The 17,397-nt window shown below is 39.3% G+C and overlaps 1 protein-coding gene across 2 annotated transcripts in view; it reads left to right on the top strand.

Annotated features, from left to right (window-relative positions):
* Positions 1-700: 700 nt before the first annotated feature.
* Positions 701-17,397, top strand: part of cacna1fa (calcium voltage-gated channel subunit alpha1 Fa) — a 41,543-nt gene continuing 24,846 nt past the window's right edge. The window contains exons 1-16 of one of the 2 annotated variants that reach the window (XM_088332433.1): positions 701-953; positions 2,924-3,113; positions 3,186-3,291; positions 5,539-5,678; positions 7,384-7,529; positions 7,615-7,767; positions 11,784-11,980; positions 12,045-12,148; positions 12,215-12,357; positions 13,582-13,647; positions 13,720-13,783; positions 14,291-14,317; positions 14,467-14,627; positions 15,777-16,002; positions 16,989-17,196; positions 17,254-17,374. In XM_088332433.1, the coding sequence (XP_088188559.1) occupies positions 935-953; positions 2,924-3,113; positions 3,186-3,291; positions 5,539-5,678; positions 7,384-7,529; positions 7,615-7,767; positions 11,784-11,980; positions 12,045-12,148; positions 12,215-12,357; positions 13,582-13,647; positions 13,720-13,783; positions 14,291-14,317; positions 14,467-14,627; positions 15,777-16,002; positions 16,989-17,196; positions 17,254-17,374 (2,071 nt within the window). In that variant the 5' untranslated portion in view covers positions 701-934. Of the gene's footprint in view, positions 954-2,923; positions 3,114-3,185; positions 3,292-5,538; positions 5,679-7,383; positions 7,530-7,614; positions 7,768-11,783; positions 11,981-12,044; positions 12,149-12,214; positions 12,358-13,581; positions 13,648-13,719; positions 13,784-14,290; positions 14,318-14,466; positions 14,628-15,776; positions 16,003-16,988; positions 17,197-17,253; positions 17,375-17,397 lie in introns of those variants that run through there. The other variant, XM_088332432.1, reaches the window with a different exon arrangement.

The following is a 17,397-nucleotide window of genomic DNA, read 5'->3' as shown; positions in this document are numbered from 1 at the left end:
TTCGTAGTCACTGTATAGAAGGTAATTCAGGTTGTTCTTTTTGGTTAATTATGTTGTAATTTGGGATTTTAAAGATATTTTTTAACAATACTTTGAACTTGAGATTTTTTTCTTCTTTGTAAAATAGACCATCTCAAATCAGCAAAATAACTTGCAAAGGGTTTTTACCTCTTTTGATTCATTTCACTATTTTTGCAGCACAATCTTAATGTGCTACATCAGACAAAAGAAGTTTGTAAAAAAAATTTGGTAAATAATGAGCTCATGAGTGGATAATTAGTGTATGAAAAGGATAAGAATAATCTGCTGTCACCTACTGAAATAGATGAATACAACAGTTACTTGGCTGATCACTGAAAGCAAAAAATAATGACAAATGTCATGCTTTTTTGCAAAGATAAAATTGGACAATTTCTTGTGGCACACAAGACAAGGTCTTACGGCACACTGGTTAAAAAACACTTCACTTTAAGGTATCGATCTCTTTTCTATATCTTATTTTGTGTCTACATTTATTCAGTTAGTCAGCATTTTTGAATAGCGTTTCTGTTTTACGGGGTTTACTCAAAACATTTGTGTATTTATTTTACTATGCTTTGCACAGGCGTCTAGGCTTCACCTGAGTTGATTTCGTCAGTGTGTCATCCCCTTAACCGGCTCATCTGTTTAATCCCAACGCCCCAGTGCGGCGAATGCCGCACTTGCCTCCACTGTGAGCCGGGAAGAGCAATTCTGTCTTCTTAATTTTACATTAATGCGGACTGCCGTTACCAGCAACTGCATGTGCACACACGCTGGATTTGCGTCTCTTGTGCCAATTTTTAGCACGCTGTTGTCTTTTTGTATCCTTGCAGCAGCAGCGACAGGTGGCCTTGGGGGGGAGTAGATGCAGGTGTCTTTGCCCAGGTCTAAACCGTGGTGAAAACCTCCAAAGATGGAGGGAGCCAAAAAAGGTACGTCTGTCTGATGCAGTTTGTGGTTGTTTTCTAGTTGTTTGTGCTTTGTTTGTGCAGAGCTTTTCTTTCTTTATTCTGGTATACCTGAGCGGTCTGTCGGCCATGTGGGCCATATTAACAACTAGGTCACATCTGCAGCCAGGTCTTATCTTGCCACAGAGGCCCTAGACAAAATTCTGCCTGTAGACTTTTCAAGCAAACCAAAAATCCATGAAAAGGTAGTTGCTAATATTAACCCACAGACAATGATATCATCTGTATGTCAACCAGCTTAATGGGCTGTTGTAAAATTGTTTGTCTTTTAATGAAGCAGCAAATCATTCAAGTACGCAATTTTATGTGTATTATCCTGGCCTGTATAGGCCTGTTTAACACTGAACCAGTTCTACCGCTAAAACTCTATTCAGAATCAAAATGAAGAGAAATCTTCGTAAATGAATATTTGTGAAACCCCAAAATGGTTGTGGATTCATATAATTAATAACATTTTGGATCTGATATAAAAACTGAGCGTATTGTGGGATGAACCAATTTTTTCTTATATATATTTTTATATATATTTTCAAAATTCCCTATACAAAAACAATATCTAAAAATGAAATGAAATCAGTTATAAAATAATCCGTTAGGGCCGCATTTATGTACTATTCGGTTCCACTTGGTGGTAAAAAATATAATTCATTAAAGTATTGGCTTAGAAATGCTTTTTCCCACTTTAAGCATAATAGTTAGCAATACGGGCAGCACGGCGGCACAGTGGTTAGCGTGTGTGCGGCACAGTTGTGAGGTCTTGAGATCAAACCTTCCTTTGTGGAGTTTGCATGTTATCCCTATGCTTGCGTGGGTTTCCTCCGGGCACTCCGGTTTCCTCCCATCCAAAAACATGCATGTCAGGTTAATTTGCCGGTCCAAATTGTCCCTAGGTGTGGATGAGCGCGTGAATTGTCTGTCTCTGTGTGCCCTGCGACTGGCTGGCAACCAGTTCAGGGTGTCCCCTGCCCACTGCCCGAAGATGACTAGGATGGGCTCCAGCAACCACGCGACCCTACTGAGGATAGATAGATAGATAGATAGATAGATAGATAGATAGATACTTTATTCATCCCCGAAGGGAAATTCACTTTTCCAGCAGCATCCCTGAGCTGAGAACAATCGAAAATAACACGGGAGCTGCTGGAGTGGCTGTCATTCGTGACGGCGCCGGAGAAACGATTCAATTTGAATCATGTACAAACAAACAAACAATTGAATCATGTACAAGAAACGATTCAATTTGAATCATGTACAAACAAACAAACAATTGAATCATGTACAAACAAACAAACAAAATATTTATGTTTCGATAAGCGCTGCAGATAATGGATAGATGGGATGAGCAATACTACATGAACAATCGTGTAATTTCGCATTCTTTTTAAGTATTTGTAAGTCTAGAAATTGATATTTATATTACATAATCTGAGACTCACCTTGAGGGAGATGGCATATGAGATTGTAACAACATTTTTAGCAAAAAAAAAACTGGCAAAAAGTTGTGCAAAAAAAAGAATTGTGTTTTATGGTCACTTTGAAACTCCGTAATTGGTATTCTTCCTTACTTCCGGGCGTTTTAGCACTTGTTGTCAGTTGCACAACTGAGTAAAGTGAAATGTAATAATCAAATAATACACATTGTCCCTTTAAAGCATTTATTATAAGGCATGGCCTTAAACTATGATCCTGAGGGCCGCAACGGGTCCCCGGGACACGGGTTTGAGACCCCTGCTTTAAATGTTGGGGGGGTATCCTTATTTCCAAGCATTTTTTCATATCGTACAGTAAGTGTACAAATTATGGATCAAGTTGATAGTGGAAATGTTTTCAGAGGATTTCTCTTGGTCACATTCCTTCATGTCACAAAAACAGATTTCAAGCAATTGTGTGCAAGTAACTAATAATGTATCTTATTTGGGCATTGTTTTCTGCAGAGGCCCCCCCTGGGGCCGATGGAGGGAAATCCGACACCCTGGGGTCGACGAGCTCGGCCAAAAAGCGAGGTGGGGGGGCCAAGAAGGCCATGCAGGCCAACAAGTCTGCCCTCCGAGCCCCACGAGCCCTCTGCTGCCTCACCCTCAGCAACCCCATCCGTATGGCGGCATTGGCCCTTGTGGAGTGGAAATATCCTTTCTGTGTGTCCCCGTCGCGTTTTGCGTCCCAAATCGCCTATGAGACCTTAACCGCCATCTTCACACCTTTTGATATTTTTATCCTGCTTGCCATCTTTGCCAACTGTGTGGCCATGGGGGTCACCAAGCCATACCCTGATGACGACTCCAACCCCACTAATCACCAATTGGTATGTTCTCACAAGTGTTAGGCTCCCTTTATGCATTCTCAAGTATGATGGTTTGCTCAGATGGTAATCAGCATTGAAAGACCCGCCGTAATGTCCACACAAAGTTTAATTGCAGATCTATTACAGTAAGTGGCCTTGGTGTGCAGGACCTTTAAGCTCTTGATTTTTTTATCTGCAAATAACAGTTTATAGAAAAATATAGTACAGTTGTAACAGAGAATTGAAGGGTGCAGAATTTTCGCTTTGGAACAGGACAAAAACAGTACAGTAATTGAGAAGAACTGGTTATCTATAAAGATAAATAAAGTAAGGTTTTACTTGCTTTTGGGACTTGTGCTTCTAGAGGTCCTCCTCTGTGGTAAAAAGTGGCAAAAAAAGCGCTCCGAACATTTTCTCAACCGCATCAAGCTTTCTTATTCCACTTTGTCTCAAAATAAATGGCTCACCTCTTTCTTACACTTTACGCCAACCATATTGAATGGAAGCACAAGATATGAAACAATAAAAACGTCCTTAGCGCGCTAGCGATACAGCACACGTTGTTATGATTACACACGATCCAGGAAGTAGAAGCCGGATTTCTTCTTCGGTGTGGATACTGGTGACCTCTCACAGCTCCACGCGGCAGAAAGAAGCACTACAATACTGTCCTCTATTCTGAAAAAGGTGCACACAATACAAAATCTAACTTACAGCAATGTCTAGATATTTTTCAACATCCCGAAAAAAATGATCGTATCTGCCGGAATCCGTAAGTCGAATGTACATAAGTCAGGGAGCGTCTGTAATGATAACAATAATAGACAAAAATACATGAACTATCATACTGTTTACACATCCACTATTCAAAATACTTGTAGGTTGAGAAATTTGCATTTATTTTACATAATATGAGCCTCTGCTGGACAAATCTGATATAATTGTACCAACTTGCTTCTACAGGTACCAACAAAAGAACAAAAGCCTCAGGAAAAGCTGGGGAAAAACATAAAAAACAAAAAAAATGTAGTTTGTATTCTTCTGTGTGCTTTGTAGCACTCATTTTGATTGTATTACACAAAAGAGCAACATCTAGTGGTCCAATATTACACACTGTCCCTTTAATACAGAAAAATAATAACGATTGTTTTATGGAAAAGTACTTCCTGTTGCTTACAATTCAATCTCAGTTGAAATTAGCTCTGCAGCTAAAGCTAAAAAAATCCACTTTATGCAAATTGTAAAAAACAAATAACTGCTGAGTCATTAGCACATTTTGACATAGTGTGTAAAATGTCATTAAATGCCAAAAGAACGTACATCAGAAAGAATGTGTTCATGCAAGAACATAAATATTTTTCTACTACTGATTTTTATGCACCTCACGAGTTTGATTAAACATTTGGATAAATATTGCGGTTCGTTGTGTTTAACAATCATTAAATTGCCTGAAAAGGCCTCTCCCGAACTCAAAAATAAACGTTTGCGATGACAAATTGTCAATAAAACTTAAATGGTAACCAAATATTAAGATATTTTTTTTGCACACTGTTCTTTTGTAATATTAGAATAAGACAATAAAAGAGTGAGGCTTAAATGAATGTTGAGTATGTAATGTCTGCTCTGAGCAACAGTAATTGCATTAGAGGATGGGGAGGAAAGGGGGGGGGGGGTAGTAAGAGGGAGGGGTTAAAAAAAAAATCCTCGGCTGAGCAACCCGGTGACTCTGTTCGTGATAGGAACTCAAATACCAACCATCTGCTTTGATGCCATCATTTGATAATTGCTGTTTTCAGGATTTCAAGTCTTTGAAGTTGAAACAGCTTAAAGTACTCTCATGTACTCAAAATTTTGTAGACAATTATGAAAATGTAGCATGTTGGTGATGCATTGTGGTACAAGGTCACGACAGGGGAAGCCAGTCATGCTCCTGATTGGATTTAGCGTTCAAACATTTTCACACTTGAGCAGTTATTTTGATTCAGTTTTTTGCGAAAATGAATTCCACTTGTCGTTTAACTCGTGTTTCAGCTTAGCTGTCATTCTGAAGCGTTTGCCAAACACTGGTAACGCGTCTAAGACGACCTAAGCGGCAGTTTCACCAAAAGGATTGACTGAGTGGCTTAACTAGGTTAAGAGGTTAGAACGAGGCCCACCAGAAAGAAGCCTTTTTGGAATCCAGTTCACGTTCTGCCACTTCTAATTCAAAAAAATATTTGTTTGTGTTGTCAATTTTGTGGCCGTCGAAACCTTTTTGTGTGTTTTCAGGAACAAGTGGAGTACGTCTTCCTTGTCATCTTCACCATTGAGACTTTCACAAAAATTCTGGCCTACGGTTTAGTCATGCACCCCAGCGCTTACATTCGCAGCGGATGGAATTTGCTTGATTTCGTCATCGTCATTGTTGGGTAGTCTTTTTTTTTAATTGAACAGATACATCATTTGATGTAACCAAACTATAATTAATTAGGAATTGTACAGCTGTTTTGATTAAAAACATCTTAATCATTTAGCGCTATTGTTTTAACTTAAAAGTGTCAAAATGCTCAAAAGCCTACCTCTCCAAAGAAGATATTCTGGAGTTTTCTTTTAATTTAATCAAAATAGTACTGTACGTTAATTAAAACATTTGTTCACATTTTATCATAGTTAACCAAAAAAAACCATACCCATTTTTCATTAAAGTCAAATGATGTGATAGAGTCAGACATAACATTTTCTAACTGTTTTAGAGCAGACTGGTGAATTCAAAGTGTTTGTTACTTTCGCGGCTCTGTAGGTTTTTGTAAATTGTGAATGTAAAAATGTCAACTTGTTTTTATTTATTTATTTAGCTTTTTAATTTGTTATTTTATTTTAGATATTTTTTGTAGGGAAAAAAATAAAGTGAAAGTTAAAACGGCTTCAAGTACTCTCATGCACTCAACATATATATTTACTCTATATATATATATCTCATCTCTCATCTCATCAGCTACACCGCTTATCCTCAGTAGGGTTGCGGGGATGCTGGAGCCCATCCCAGCAATCTTCGGGCAGTAGGCAGGGGACACCCTGAACTGGTTGCCAGCCAATCGCAGGGCACACGGGGACAGACAACTCACTCGCTCATTCACACGTAGGGACAATTTGGACCGGCCAATTCACCTGCAATGCATGTTTTTGGAATGTGGGAGGAAACCGGAGTGCCCAGAGGAAACCCACGCAAGCACATGGAGAACATACAAACTCTGCACAGGAAGTCTGGAGCTGGATTTGAACCCACGCAGGAGGTTCCCAAGACATGAACTGTGCCGCACATGCGCTAACCACTGCGCCGCCGTGCTGCCCACTATATATATATATATATATATATATATATATATATATATATATATATATATATATATATATATATATATATATATATGTACATATAAAGGGCAGCATGGCAGCGCAATGGTTAGCGTGTGTGCTGCAGAGTTCTGAGGTCATGAGATCAAACCTCCTGTGTGGAGTTTGCATGTTCTCCCCGTGCTTGCAGGAGTTTCCTCCGGGCACTCCGGTTTCCTCCCAAATTCCAAAAACATGCATGTCAGGTTAATTGGCCGGTAAAAATTGTCCCTAGGTGTAAATGGGCGAGCGATTTGATTTTATATATATATATATATATATATATATATATATATATATATATATATATATATATATATAGTAAAACATTTTTTTAAAAGTAAGAAAATAACAAACAAATGTTAATACTTAATAACTAAGTAAGAGGGGCTTTCTTGGATCTATAAAAAAAACAAAAAAAACAATCAAGCGTAAGATTCAACTTAAAAAAACAAACAAACAGACAAACAAACAAACCCTCATGAACTCCTCTAGGGTATGATAATTCGGGCAATCTAAAAGAAAGCTTACCAAGTACAATTCAAATGTAAGCAGGAACTCAACCTTCTGTATAAGTTCTGTATCCACAAGAAAAAGACAATGTTGTCGTAGATTTATTTGCATTGATTGGAGTTCCGCCCCATCGTCCTATATAAAAAAAAAAATGTTTCACGACTGTTTGCGTGTACCTCCAAACAAGTTGAGATTTGGAAGTTCAATGAATGCTTTGTGTTTGTGCAGGCTGTTCAGCGTCATTGCGGAGGGCATGACAGACCACAAACCAGGAGAAGCGCACCATGCTGCGGGAAAACCCGGAGGCCTGGACGTGAAAGCCCTGAGAGCCTTCAGGGTGCTCAGGCCACTCCGACTCGTGTCCGGCGTGCCAAGTGGGTTGACTTTTAATCACCATCCGATTTTCCTTTGCCTCATGCTTACCGCCCATCTGAAATGTTTGCTTCGGAATCTGGCCAGGCCTGCAGATTGTGTTGAATTCCATCATGAAAGCCATGGTCCCGCTTCTCCACATTGGAATGTTGGTCATGTTTGTGATCATCATCTACGCCATTATCGGTTTGGAGCTTTTTATTGGCAGGATGCACAAGACCTGCTACTTCTCCAGCACAGGTTTCTGCACGCTTCATTCTCTTTTTGGACACGGTCTCATGATATTCGTAGTTACGGGTGCAGAGGTCACAAAAGACCTTCTCATGTTACATTGCGCAACAGTTTGGGGGAAATGTTTATAAAACTAACATCGACGATATTATCTATTTGCTGAAGAAAGCAAATAAGTGGGGTGCACAGCCTACCTAATACTATTTTTTTTAATTAATAGAAGAAAAATACAAATAAGGATTTACATATATTTTAAATCTTAATGGCTGTAAAAGTGTGCCCTGCGACTGGCTGGCAACCAGTTCAGGGTGTCCCCTGCCCACTGCCCGGGGGCGGCTGGGATGGGCTCCAGCACTGCCGCGACCCTACTGAGGATAAGCGGTGCAGATAATGGATGGATGGATGGGTGTAAAAGTCTGGAATAAATGTGACAATGCAACAAAGAATGATAAATTCTTGTTCCAGAAAAAAAGAAAAACGATAGTGCTTCAGTGCTATTGAGGGAACATTAAAAGTCAGTTGCTGTTGTTATATCATAACTGTTATTGTTAATATTATTACAATTGTTGTTATATAATTGGTGTGTTTAATAGGGAAGATGAAGGGGTAGGGAATATAAGCATTTGCTTCTGACTACCCCTTTTCGAACATATTATGTAATATTATTTTGTGTTGAGTTAGTGTTTTTGTTCTGATTTTATTTTAATGTTCAAATAAAGTTTTCATTCATTCATTCATTCATAGTTTAGAAAATGTGGTATGAATATTTGTCATTCATTTTGATTTGTGCTCACTGAAACTTATGTAAATGGACTCTAGGATGCATCTAGCGTAATTATCTTGTTTCTAAAAATAGCACAGTGGAGGGGTCATAAACCTTTTTGAAACTGAGAGTTTCTTTTTGTTATTGATTTTTATTAAGGGCCACTATTTTTGTATACATTTTTAAAATAATAACTTTGATTATTACTTTGTTGTTACTATGTTACTACAAGATTGTAACTCTTAGAAGTTAAGTCAACCACTAAACATTGTGTCAGTTAGAAATCAAATCTACTAGAAAACTACAATGACCCATCATCGTTGAGCTATTTTTAGATCTTTCTGTGGGCTACTCAGGTGTTCCAAAGGCACTACTTTCGAGTTGTTCTTCTTGTATAGGAGTATCTAGACTAAGGATCGACTGATATGGGATTTGTTAGGGCTGATACTGATTATTAGTATTAAGAGTAAAACCAATATTTAGAGCCAATAGAGGGCTCCGCGCTTTGTGCTAAAAATAGTAACACGGCTTCGTGCCGCCATCTTGGAAGTCTGTCGATTACAAGCGGTGATAGCGAGAGGAGCAAATATTTACTCAGTTTGTCTATTTATTTACTCAACTAGCTTCGTTTGTGTACGGATTTTGTCCATCAGCACTATGGAAAACTACGTGGAGAGTTTAGACAAGCAAGCACGCGAGCGGTACGCTGCGAAGTTGTATTTTATTGGAAAATTGGATCCCTACAAAATTAAAAACAAGGACTGGAAGTCTGATCCCGATTTGTTGCCGTGTGTGACTTACATCGAACTTGTTAACTATCTTATTTTCCACCCAAGTCCCTTTTGTGAACTGAAGGATTTTCAAAATTACAAAAGTATGGAAGCCTACGACAGATTTGTGTCTGGCTGGGTTCGGGATGTGTCTGTGCACACAAGCGAAGGTGATGAAAACAAGACTGTGAAAGGGAAAGTTCTACATTCTCAGAGTTTGTCTCAGCCAAGTTTACAACCATGGATCATTGTTGACAAGTCATCATCGATTCTGTGTGCCCATTGCAACTGTGTTGCAGGTTTAGGGGAATATTGTTCTCATGTTGCTTCCCTTTTGTTCTATGTTGAAGTTAAAAATCTTATGTTATAAACAATTTGACATACTTTAAGTGTGCTTATACATACTCATGGGTCACAGATGGTTAGAATATTATTTTACATTTTTTAAACAATTTTACAACAACAGTAGATCAACATCTACATCTTTTAAGAATATTTTTTCAGAAATGTTGCTCAAGAAGCAACACCTACAGTATTTAACCTAGCCATACTTGAATGGTGTCGACAGATGTACATGAAGTACACATGTCCCATAACCTTTTTAAAATTTATATCTACATCATAAATAATTCAATTTACCTGTCAGAAAGTGGTCAGAACAAACACGAACACAGTCAAGCTTTGGCAAATTCGACCGGTTGATAGCTGCCAGCCACATTCGCCTTCGCCGTTCACTTTTCTCCTGAGCTTCAATCCCCTGATCGTAAACACACTTCGGAAGTCTAAAGAAGCCCTTCCCACCCTTTTCCCCTCGGCTACAACAGCCAACAATAACGCACGTATTCGGCATTACAATGTAGAATCTAACTGGTTCGCTGAACAATAACAATGAAGTGAAAAGCTTTGTGGACTTCCAAAATGGCCGCCAGCAATGCATTGTGGGTAATCTTAGGACCTCGAAGCACTCTATAGGCAGTTGCTGTAAAAGATTAAAAGTTGGCGTAAGAACAATTTAATTATGCAAAAGAAACAGAGTTTTGTTGATATCCAAATAAAACATTAATTGAGCACTGAAAACTTAAACATTCAATAAATAAGAATTTCAACACCACTAACGTGACTAATCTCTCACTTTCTCATGACTAATAAGTGTGGTGGTTTGCACAGGGAAATCCAACAAAACCAGAGTCTCAGTCACAGTGGTGCCCTGGTTACAGCAATCAGTGAACAACTACGTATGATAAAGATGCATTGCAATACGGCTATTATAGCACACTATAAACATGCATTACAATATGGCTACTATAATATGCTATATAAAGCCTACTTTTGTACTACAAATCGTGGTCATAAACACAGGCGTAACCAGTGTCTGAAACTCATGAAAAAAAGTAACCGGACACCAGGGTAGACAACTCTCAAAAGTTGCCTGTCCAGCTATAAAGTTGCCTGCCCCGTTTTTCCCAACTTGAAACACAATAAGACGACTAATCGCAAAGAAAAAAAAAACATTGTTGCAAAGTATTAAGGATTGATAATCAGAATATATAACAGAACAACACTTTAAAATTAAGTTTATTATAAATCTACTTATAACAATTATTGCATGTATATGACATCACTGTTTTTTCCATCTGCCATCAGTCTTTACCTCTATTTACTCTTTTTCATTCATGCAATGTTTGCGTTGCGTCGTCTGCTACAAGCCACGTGAACTCCTCTTCCTGCGATACTTCTAATGTACGTTTACATTTTGTAGCGTGATCAATTTTGTTAGCTTCTTTCGGATATTTCTTCTGGGGCTGAGGTTTTGACTTGATTCCTAACCACTTAACCATTTTCTTGTGTCTCTGTGCGTCTACTTTGGAAAATGACATGCAAATGCACGACCTTATAACGCTCGGGAAAGTCCGGAAGCACGAAGTTATTCGATGCAGGCTTCTCATTAGCTGCAGAGTATGCAAATTGCCAAACGAACCGATATTCTGAAATTTCCAAACCGAACTAAGATTTTGAAATCAAAATGAGGCAAACGTTTCATTTGAAAAAAATTGAAAAATAAATAAAATAAAAACGCAAGATTTTTTTTTTCTTTCTTGAAAAAGTTGTCAGCCACCCAGGCAGAGACGTTGTGTAAGTTGTACGCCCGACGTAAAAGATGCATGCCCCGGGCGTCCGGGCAGACGTTATTTCAGGCACTGGCGTAACCAGCCAATTTTTTTAGTTTCTATAAATGTTTTAATATACATACAATGTTAAAAACGTGTGCAATTTTTGACACAACATGTCACTTTATCCCACACTTTTAAAATTTCTTTTGAACTTCTCTTGAAGCAGAACAACAAAACATATTACTCGCTAAAGCAGAGAAAAATGATTTTATTTTTACATTTAAGTAATAAAACACACTGAAAATGTGGGTACAAAACTGGAATAAATAGGTTTTATATTCCCTTCATATGTGTGCCAAGTGATTTTCTGTGTCCGTGTAGGTATGATGGTGGAGGACGACCCATCCCCTTGTGCATTTGCGGGGAGCGGTCGCTTCTGTGTGACCAACGGGAGCGAATGCAGGGGCAAGTGGGAGGGCCCCAACGGTGGCATCACAAATTTCGACAATATTTTCTTCGCCATGCTAACCGTCTTCCAGTGCATCACCATGGAGGGCTGGACTGACGTCCTCTACTGGGTGAGCATCCTCGCCCTCCTCTCTCCTTTCTCCACACTTAAACACTTTTTGTCTATTCCCCAAGATGAACGACGCCATTGGTTTTGAGATCCCGTGGGTGTATTTTGTCTCTCTGGTCATCTTTGGTTCCTTCTTTATTATCAATCTGGTTTTGGGTGTGTTGAGCGGGTAGGTGGACTTGCACAATGACAATTGAATAATAGGGCAGTTCTTACTTTTTGTGTGGCTTTGCAGAGAGTTTTCTAAGGAAAGAGAAAAAGCAGTTGCTCGTGGTGAGCTGCAGAAGGCACAAGAGAGCAAGCAGATGGAGGAGGACATGATCGGTTACATGGATTGGCTCATCGAGGCCGAGGATGTTGATGAAGAAGGAAATAAACGTCAGTTTACTTGCACATAACTCATTCCTATTCCAACGCACCACATGTAATTGCCAATTATCTTGTTGCACTATTATCAACCAAATCAAAAATTCAGAAAAAAAATTGTCATTTTAAACACCCCATATATTTGCATATAAGCCGATACCCTAAAACTGCTTTAGGATGGCCACATATGAAAAGAAATAGAAGAAAATGTCTACGCTAACTTGTGGGAGCAGTGAACCTTTTTCATATTTCTTAGCTTATACAATGTAGAGAGATTGCAAACGAGCAATTAGCCAAGGACTCTTCTTTATCCATTTTGTCACTCCACTCGAAGATCTCAATTTCTGAGTACTGTCCATGTTTTGATCCCCTGTTCGCACGTTTGGCCTTAGGTGCAACTTCTAGTACTGTATCCTTTTTCAATCGTCTGATATTATTTTTGTCTACACCAAATTTCAGTCAGCAGTATAGGACCGATGTTTTCTTTTTTTTTCTCTAGACATGGTTATTGCAAAAATAATTTTACAAATAAAATCATCACATTTTTTTAATTATCATTTTTCAGACCCGGTTAATGGGGACCAAAACCACCCGCAAAAAGTGAAAATCTGCGAAGTAGCGACGCCCCTTAAAAAAATAAAATAAATAAAAATAATAAAAAAAAATTGAACCCACGCAGGAGGTTCCCACGACCTCATAACTGTGCCGTACACGCGCTAACCACTGCGCCGCCGTGCTGCCCGGACTCAGCGCCGAGCCCCTGACCTACCCGGCGAGTCCGGTCGCCGAGGCGAAGGCCCTCGCGGCCCGAGTAGGAGACATCGGGCGCCGGCCTCTGCGCCGAGAGTCCGACCCTCTCGGCTTGTCGCGGTGTCGTGCGTATCGTGCCCGAAAGTACCCGCGCCGCGGGTTAGGGGCTCGCTCGCGCGAGCGACCGAACGGCACCCGCGGTGCGGCGCAAGTAAAAAAATATATATTATTATTACTATTATTTTTTTTGATTATTATTTTTTTAGACCCGGTTAATGGGGACCAAAACCACCCGCTAAAAGTGAAAATCTGCGAAGTAGCAACGCCTCCTTTTTTTTTTTTTTAAACTATTACAGGCCGCGAAGCTCTGAAGCCGCGAACGTCGAAGCGCAAAGTAGCGAGGTCCCACTGTATGCCAATCAAGTCCACAAAGTGCGCATGTGCTCTGCTTGTATCTAAAACACGCCTGTTTTTGTTTCCAAAAAGGAGCAGCAATTGCCAAAAAGAAGATGATGAAGAAGTTTGGCTGGTACAAACAGAGCGAGGATGGGGGTGCGTTTGTTACCTCTGGTGTTGGGTGGTCAAGTCCCACACAGTCTCTTTAACGATCCCTACCTTCCACAGAATCAGACTCAGATGATGATATTGCGTACCTCGACGATGACAGTGGCTTCTGTTCTTCGCTTATGTAAGAGTTCACATATTTATATATATATATATTTATATATATATATGTGTATATATATATATATATATATATATATATATATATATATATATATATATATATATATATATATATATATATATATATATATATATGCGGAAGTGATTCCAAACATGACCGAAACAAAAATGAAGATCAATTTTGCAGCATAATTTTTTTTTTTTTTCAAAGGGCTGACTTGGAGCCAGTCACAAGAACAAATTATGCCATATGACATGAAAAATTGATCAAATTTATGCATTTGATCCATTCCAGTCAAGTTTAATCAAACAAAGCAATTTCTTGCTTTCCAAAAATCTCATATATTTTTCCTTTCGTGGTACTATTTTAATTATTTGCTTTAAAAAGGATCACACCTACAAAAGAGTCTGTTAAATGTAATTTTGTTTTGTGGATTTTAGTAAACAGTGAAAAGCATCAGAACGTTTTCTATTCATTTTTACAAATGGTATTTTTATACTTTTCCAGGGCCAAGATGATGGCAAACAGCTTCTGGTAAGAGATACAAAAAAAACGCCTCTTTATTTTAAATGCCATTGAAATTACTGTATACAAAATGAAGTGAACTTATTAGCATGTCAATAGCATGCAATTTATATTTAAAGTTGACGTGTTTCGATCGCTGTGTACTGATGGCTTTCCAGTGATCAATTGTGCCAGTTGAACCACACGTTCAGGAAGAACTGCCGAGTGGCTGCCAAGACCACCAACTTCTACTGGCTGGTTCTTCTTTTGGTGTTTCTCAACACAGTGGCCAGTGCCTCTGAGCATTACGGGCAGCCAAAGTGGCTGACAGAAATGCAAGGTACGGAGCCTATCCTTGAAATTTGGATTCTCAAAAGTTGTCAACATTCTTTCAATTAGGAACAAGCATAACATTTTATGGTGAGCTCTTGGATGTCTTTAAGAATCACATAGTGCATGTATGCAGTACGGTAGTTTTGAACAGCACATAAATTTAGCACACTTCTGTGTGATGTATCATCTGTTCAAAGCTTATTTTGTCTATTTTCCAAGAAAAATGTTATGTTGGGCACTTGGAAAAAGAAATACAGTGGCCTCCCTACATACAAGGTTGATTCTTTCCCAGATCAAGCTCGTGTATAGAATTTTTTGAACATCGAGTGTTTTTTCCACGTAAGAAATAACTGAAAACCAACTTATCTGTTCCTGGGCTATCAAAATCATACAAGTTAACCCTTAAAATAGCTATGAAACACATATTTCTAATTACTTAGAATATATTCAAATAGTAATTTAATATGAAATTACTAATAAGATAAATAGGATGATATTATCGAAATAAAGTGTAAGTTTATTATGAGTACCTACAATGGAGGGAGTTAGCTGTTGCTAGGTTAGGTGTATGAGAGGGGGTAGTGTAGTGTGGAAGGAGTGAAAGAGCACGAGAGAACGACCAAAAAAATGAAATAAAAACTGATACAAGTGCGGGATCAGGTCCATATGGCGGGAAATGTTTGTGCTAACTGAGATGAGCTGATGCTGACTGCGAGCGGTCTCAAGCACTCGGCGCTTAAATGGCAGCGTTTGGAAATTTTCGTAACTTAGATTTGCTACTTTATGTAGCTCAATATCTTTGCTTGAAAGACATCACTTATCTCGCATTTTCGCCACTGTTTAATTAATATATAGGTATCAATATCTTAGATGTTATTTCTTTTACTTCTCGCAATTAAATGTCAAAAGGAAAACTAACGATTCATGTTAATTAAAATGTGTGCACGGTTGCGCAACTTCATTTTACTTACATGTTTTACTTGTTCTTCTTTTGAGTATGGTACATTATTGATTAGCGTTATATGAATTGTCAAAGTGATTTATGGTCTCAAATTTGGCATTTGCATGAGGGTGCGTGGAATTTGCATCCACTGCATTGCAGTTTACAGGCTGAGTGTCAGTGCGTCACTATCTTATTTGTTGCATATCTCCTCAGAGCGAGCCAATAAAATCCTGCTGCTGCTCTTCACACTGGAGATGCTGATGAAGATGTACGCCTTCGGCCTGCAGATCTACTTCATGGCCCTCTTTAACCGCTTTGACTGCTTTGTGGTGTGCGGCGGCATTCTGGAGACACTGCTTGTGGAGTATGATTTCATCCCTCCCATCGGCATCGCTGTGTTGCGCTGCATTCGACTGCTCAGGATCTTCAAGATGACTCGGTAAAAATAGAACTAAATTCCGAAAGCTCACACTTCTGATGAGTAACTGTGTCAATAGCATGTCAGGGATTTTAATCTAACATTCTAAAGCAGGGGTGGGGAACAAGTTTGACACAAAGAGCCGAAATGTTTCACTATGAGAGTCAAAGAGCCACACCACACAATGACCTGCCATAACAGACAGACACACACAAACACACACAATTAAAAACATATTATTTTCCATAACACACTTCTCTCCTTACAATACAACAAGTACTGTTCTTGTGTTGATTTCAAGGAAAGTGTCCACCCTCAATACACAAAAAAAAACCTAAACATGAAACAAGGCAAAGAGCCACAGTATATAGAAAATATGATGAGGCAAAGAGCCGCATTCTTATTGGCCAAGAGCCGCATGCGGCTTTAGAGCCACATGTTCGCCACCCCTGTTCTAAAGAAATCCAACTCAGGGGGGGGGGGACACTAATACTGGGTTTCAATCACATTATTTCCTCTTTCCCCTTCATTTTGTTCCTTGATCTAGTAATGCTCTTTCACAAAGAGGTAGAGACTGTCCCATTCCTCTTTAAAGCATAGGGGCTAAGGAAGGCGTTTGGAACACAAGCCTCCATTCACAAAGATAGGTCAGGGGTGCCATAGCGTCTTCCAAGTCAGACCTCCTTGGCATTACTGATCATCTCAAAGCAAATGTAGAAGGGAATAATAAAGTGCCACATTAAGCAGGAAGTTCGTTCCTGATTTTTAGAGGAATTGCTTCCTTGCCCTGCCCAAAGAAGTAGAAAGGAAGGGGAGAAAGACAAAAATGACAAGGTTGTTATGCAAAGGGGAAGTAATATAGTTGAACTTGGGTATCCGTTTTGGGCTGACCTAATATTTAGTAAGTCGTTACTATACTTTGACAACTGTCAGAAAGCACTGACATGACTCTGGAACCTAATAAAACATGAAACAAAATGTGTGTCACATGGTACTTGTTTTTTTAGGCACTGGGCGGCCTTGTCCGACTTGGTCAATTCCCTGCTCAACTCTATGAAAGCTATTTGCTCCCTCCTGCTGCTGCTCTTCCTCTTCCTCATTATCTTTGCCCTGCTCGGCATGCAACTATTCGGAGGCAAATTCAACTTTGACGAGACCCAAATGAAGAGGAGCACTTTTGACTCTTTTCCTCAAGCCTTGCTTACATGCTTTCAGGTGATTTGTCATGCTGGCACATTGGTCTTGTCTTGTCACTCTGACGCTCTTTTACAGATCCTCACTGGAGAGGATTGGAACGCGGTGATGTACGACGGCATCATGGCTTACGGAGGTCCGATATTTCCCAATATGGTGGTGTGCATTTACTTTGTCATCCTGTTCGTCTGCGGCAACTGTATCCCTTCCTTGCCGGGTCGT

Source organism: Urocampus carinirostris, chromosome 3 (genome assembly GCF_059441175.1).
Source record: "Urocampus carinirostris isolate Australia breed hairy pipefish chromosome 3, RoL_Ucar_1.0, whole genome shotgun sequence".
Lineage (NCBI taxonomy): Eukaryota > Metazoa > Chordata > Actinopteri > Syngnathiformes > Syngnathidae > Urocampus > Urocampus carinirostris.
This window is presented reverse-complemented; position numbering and strand designations above follow the sequence as displayed.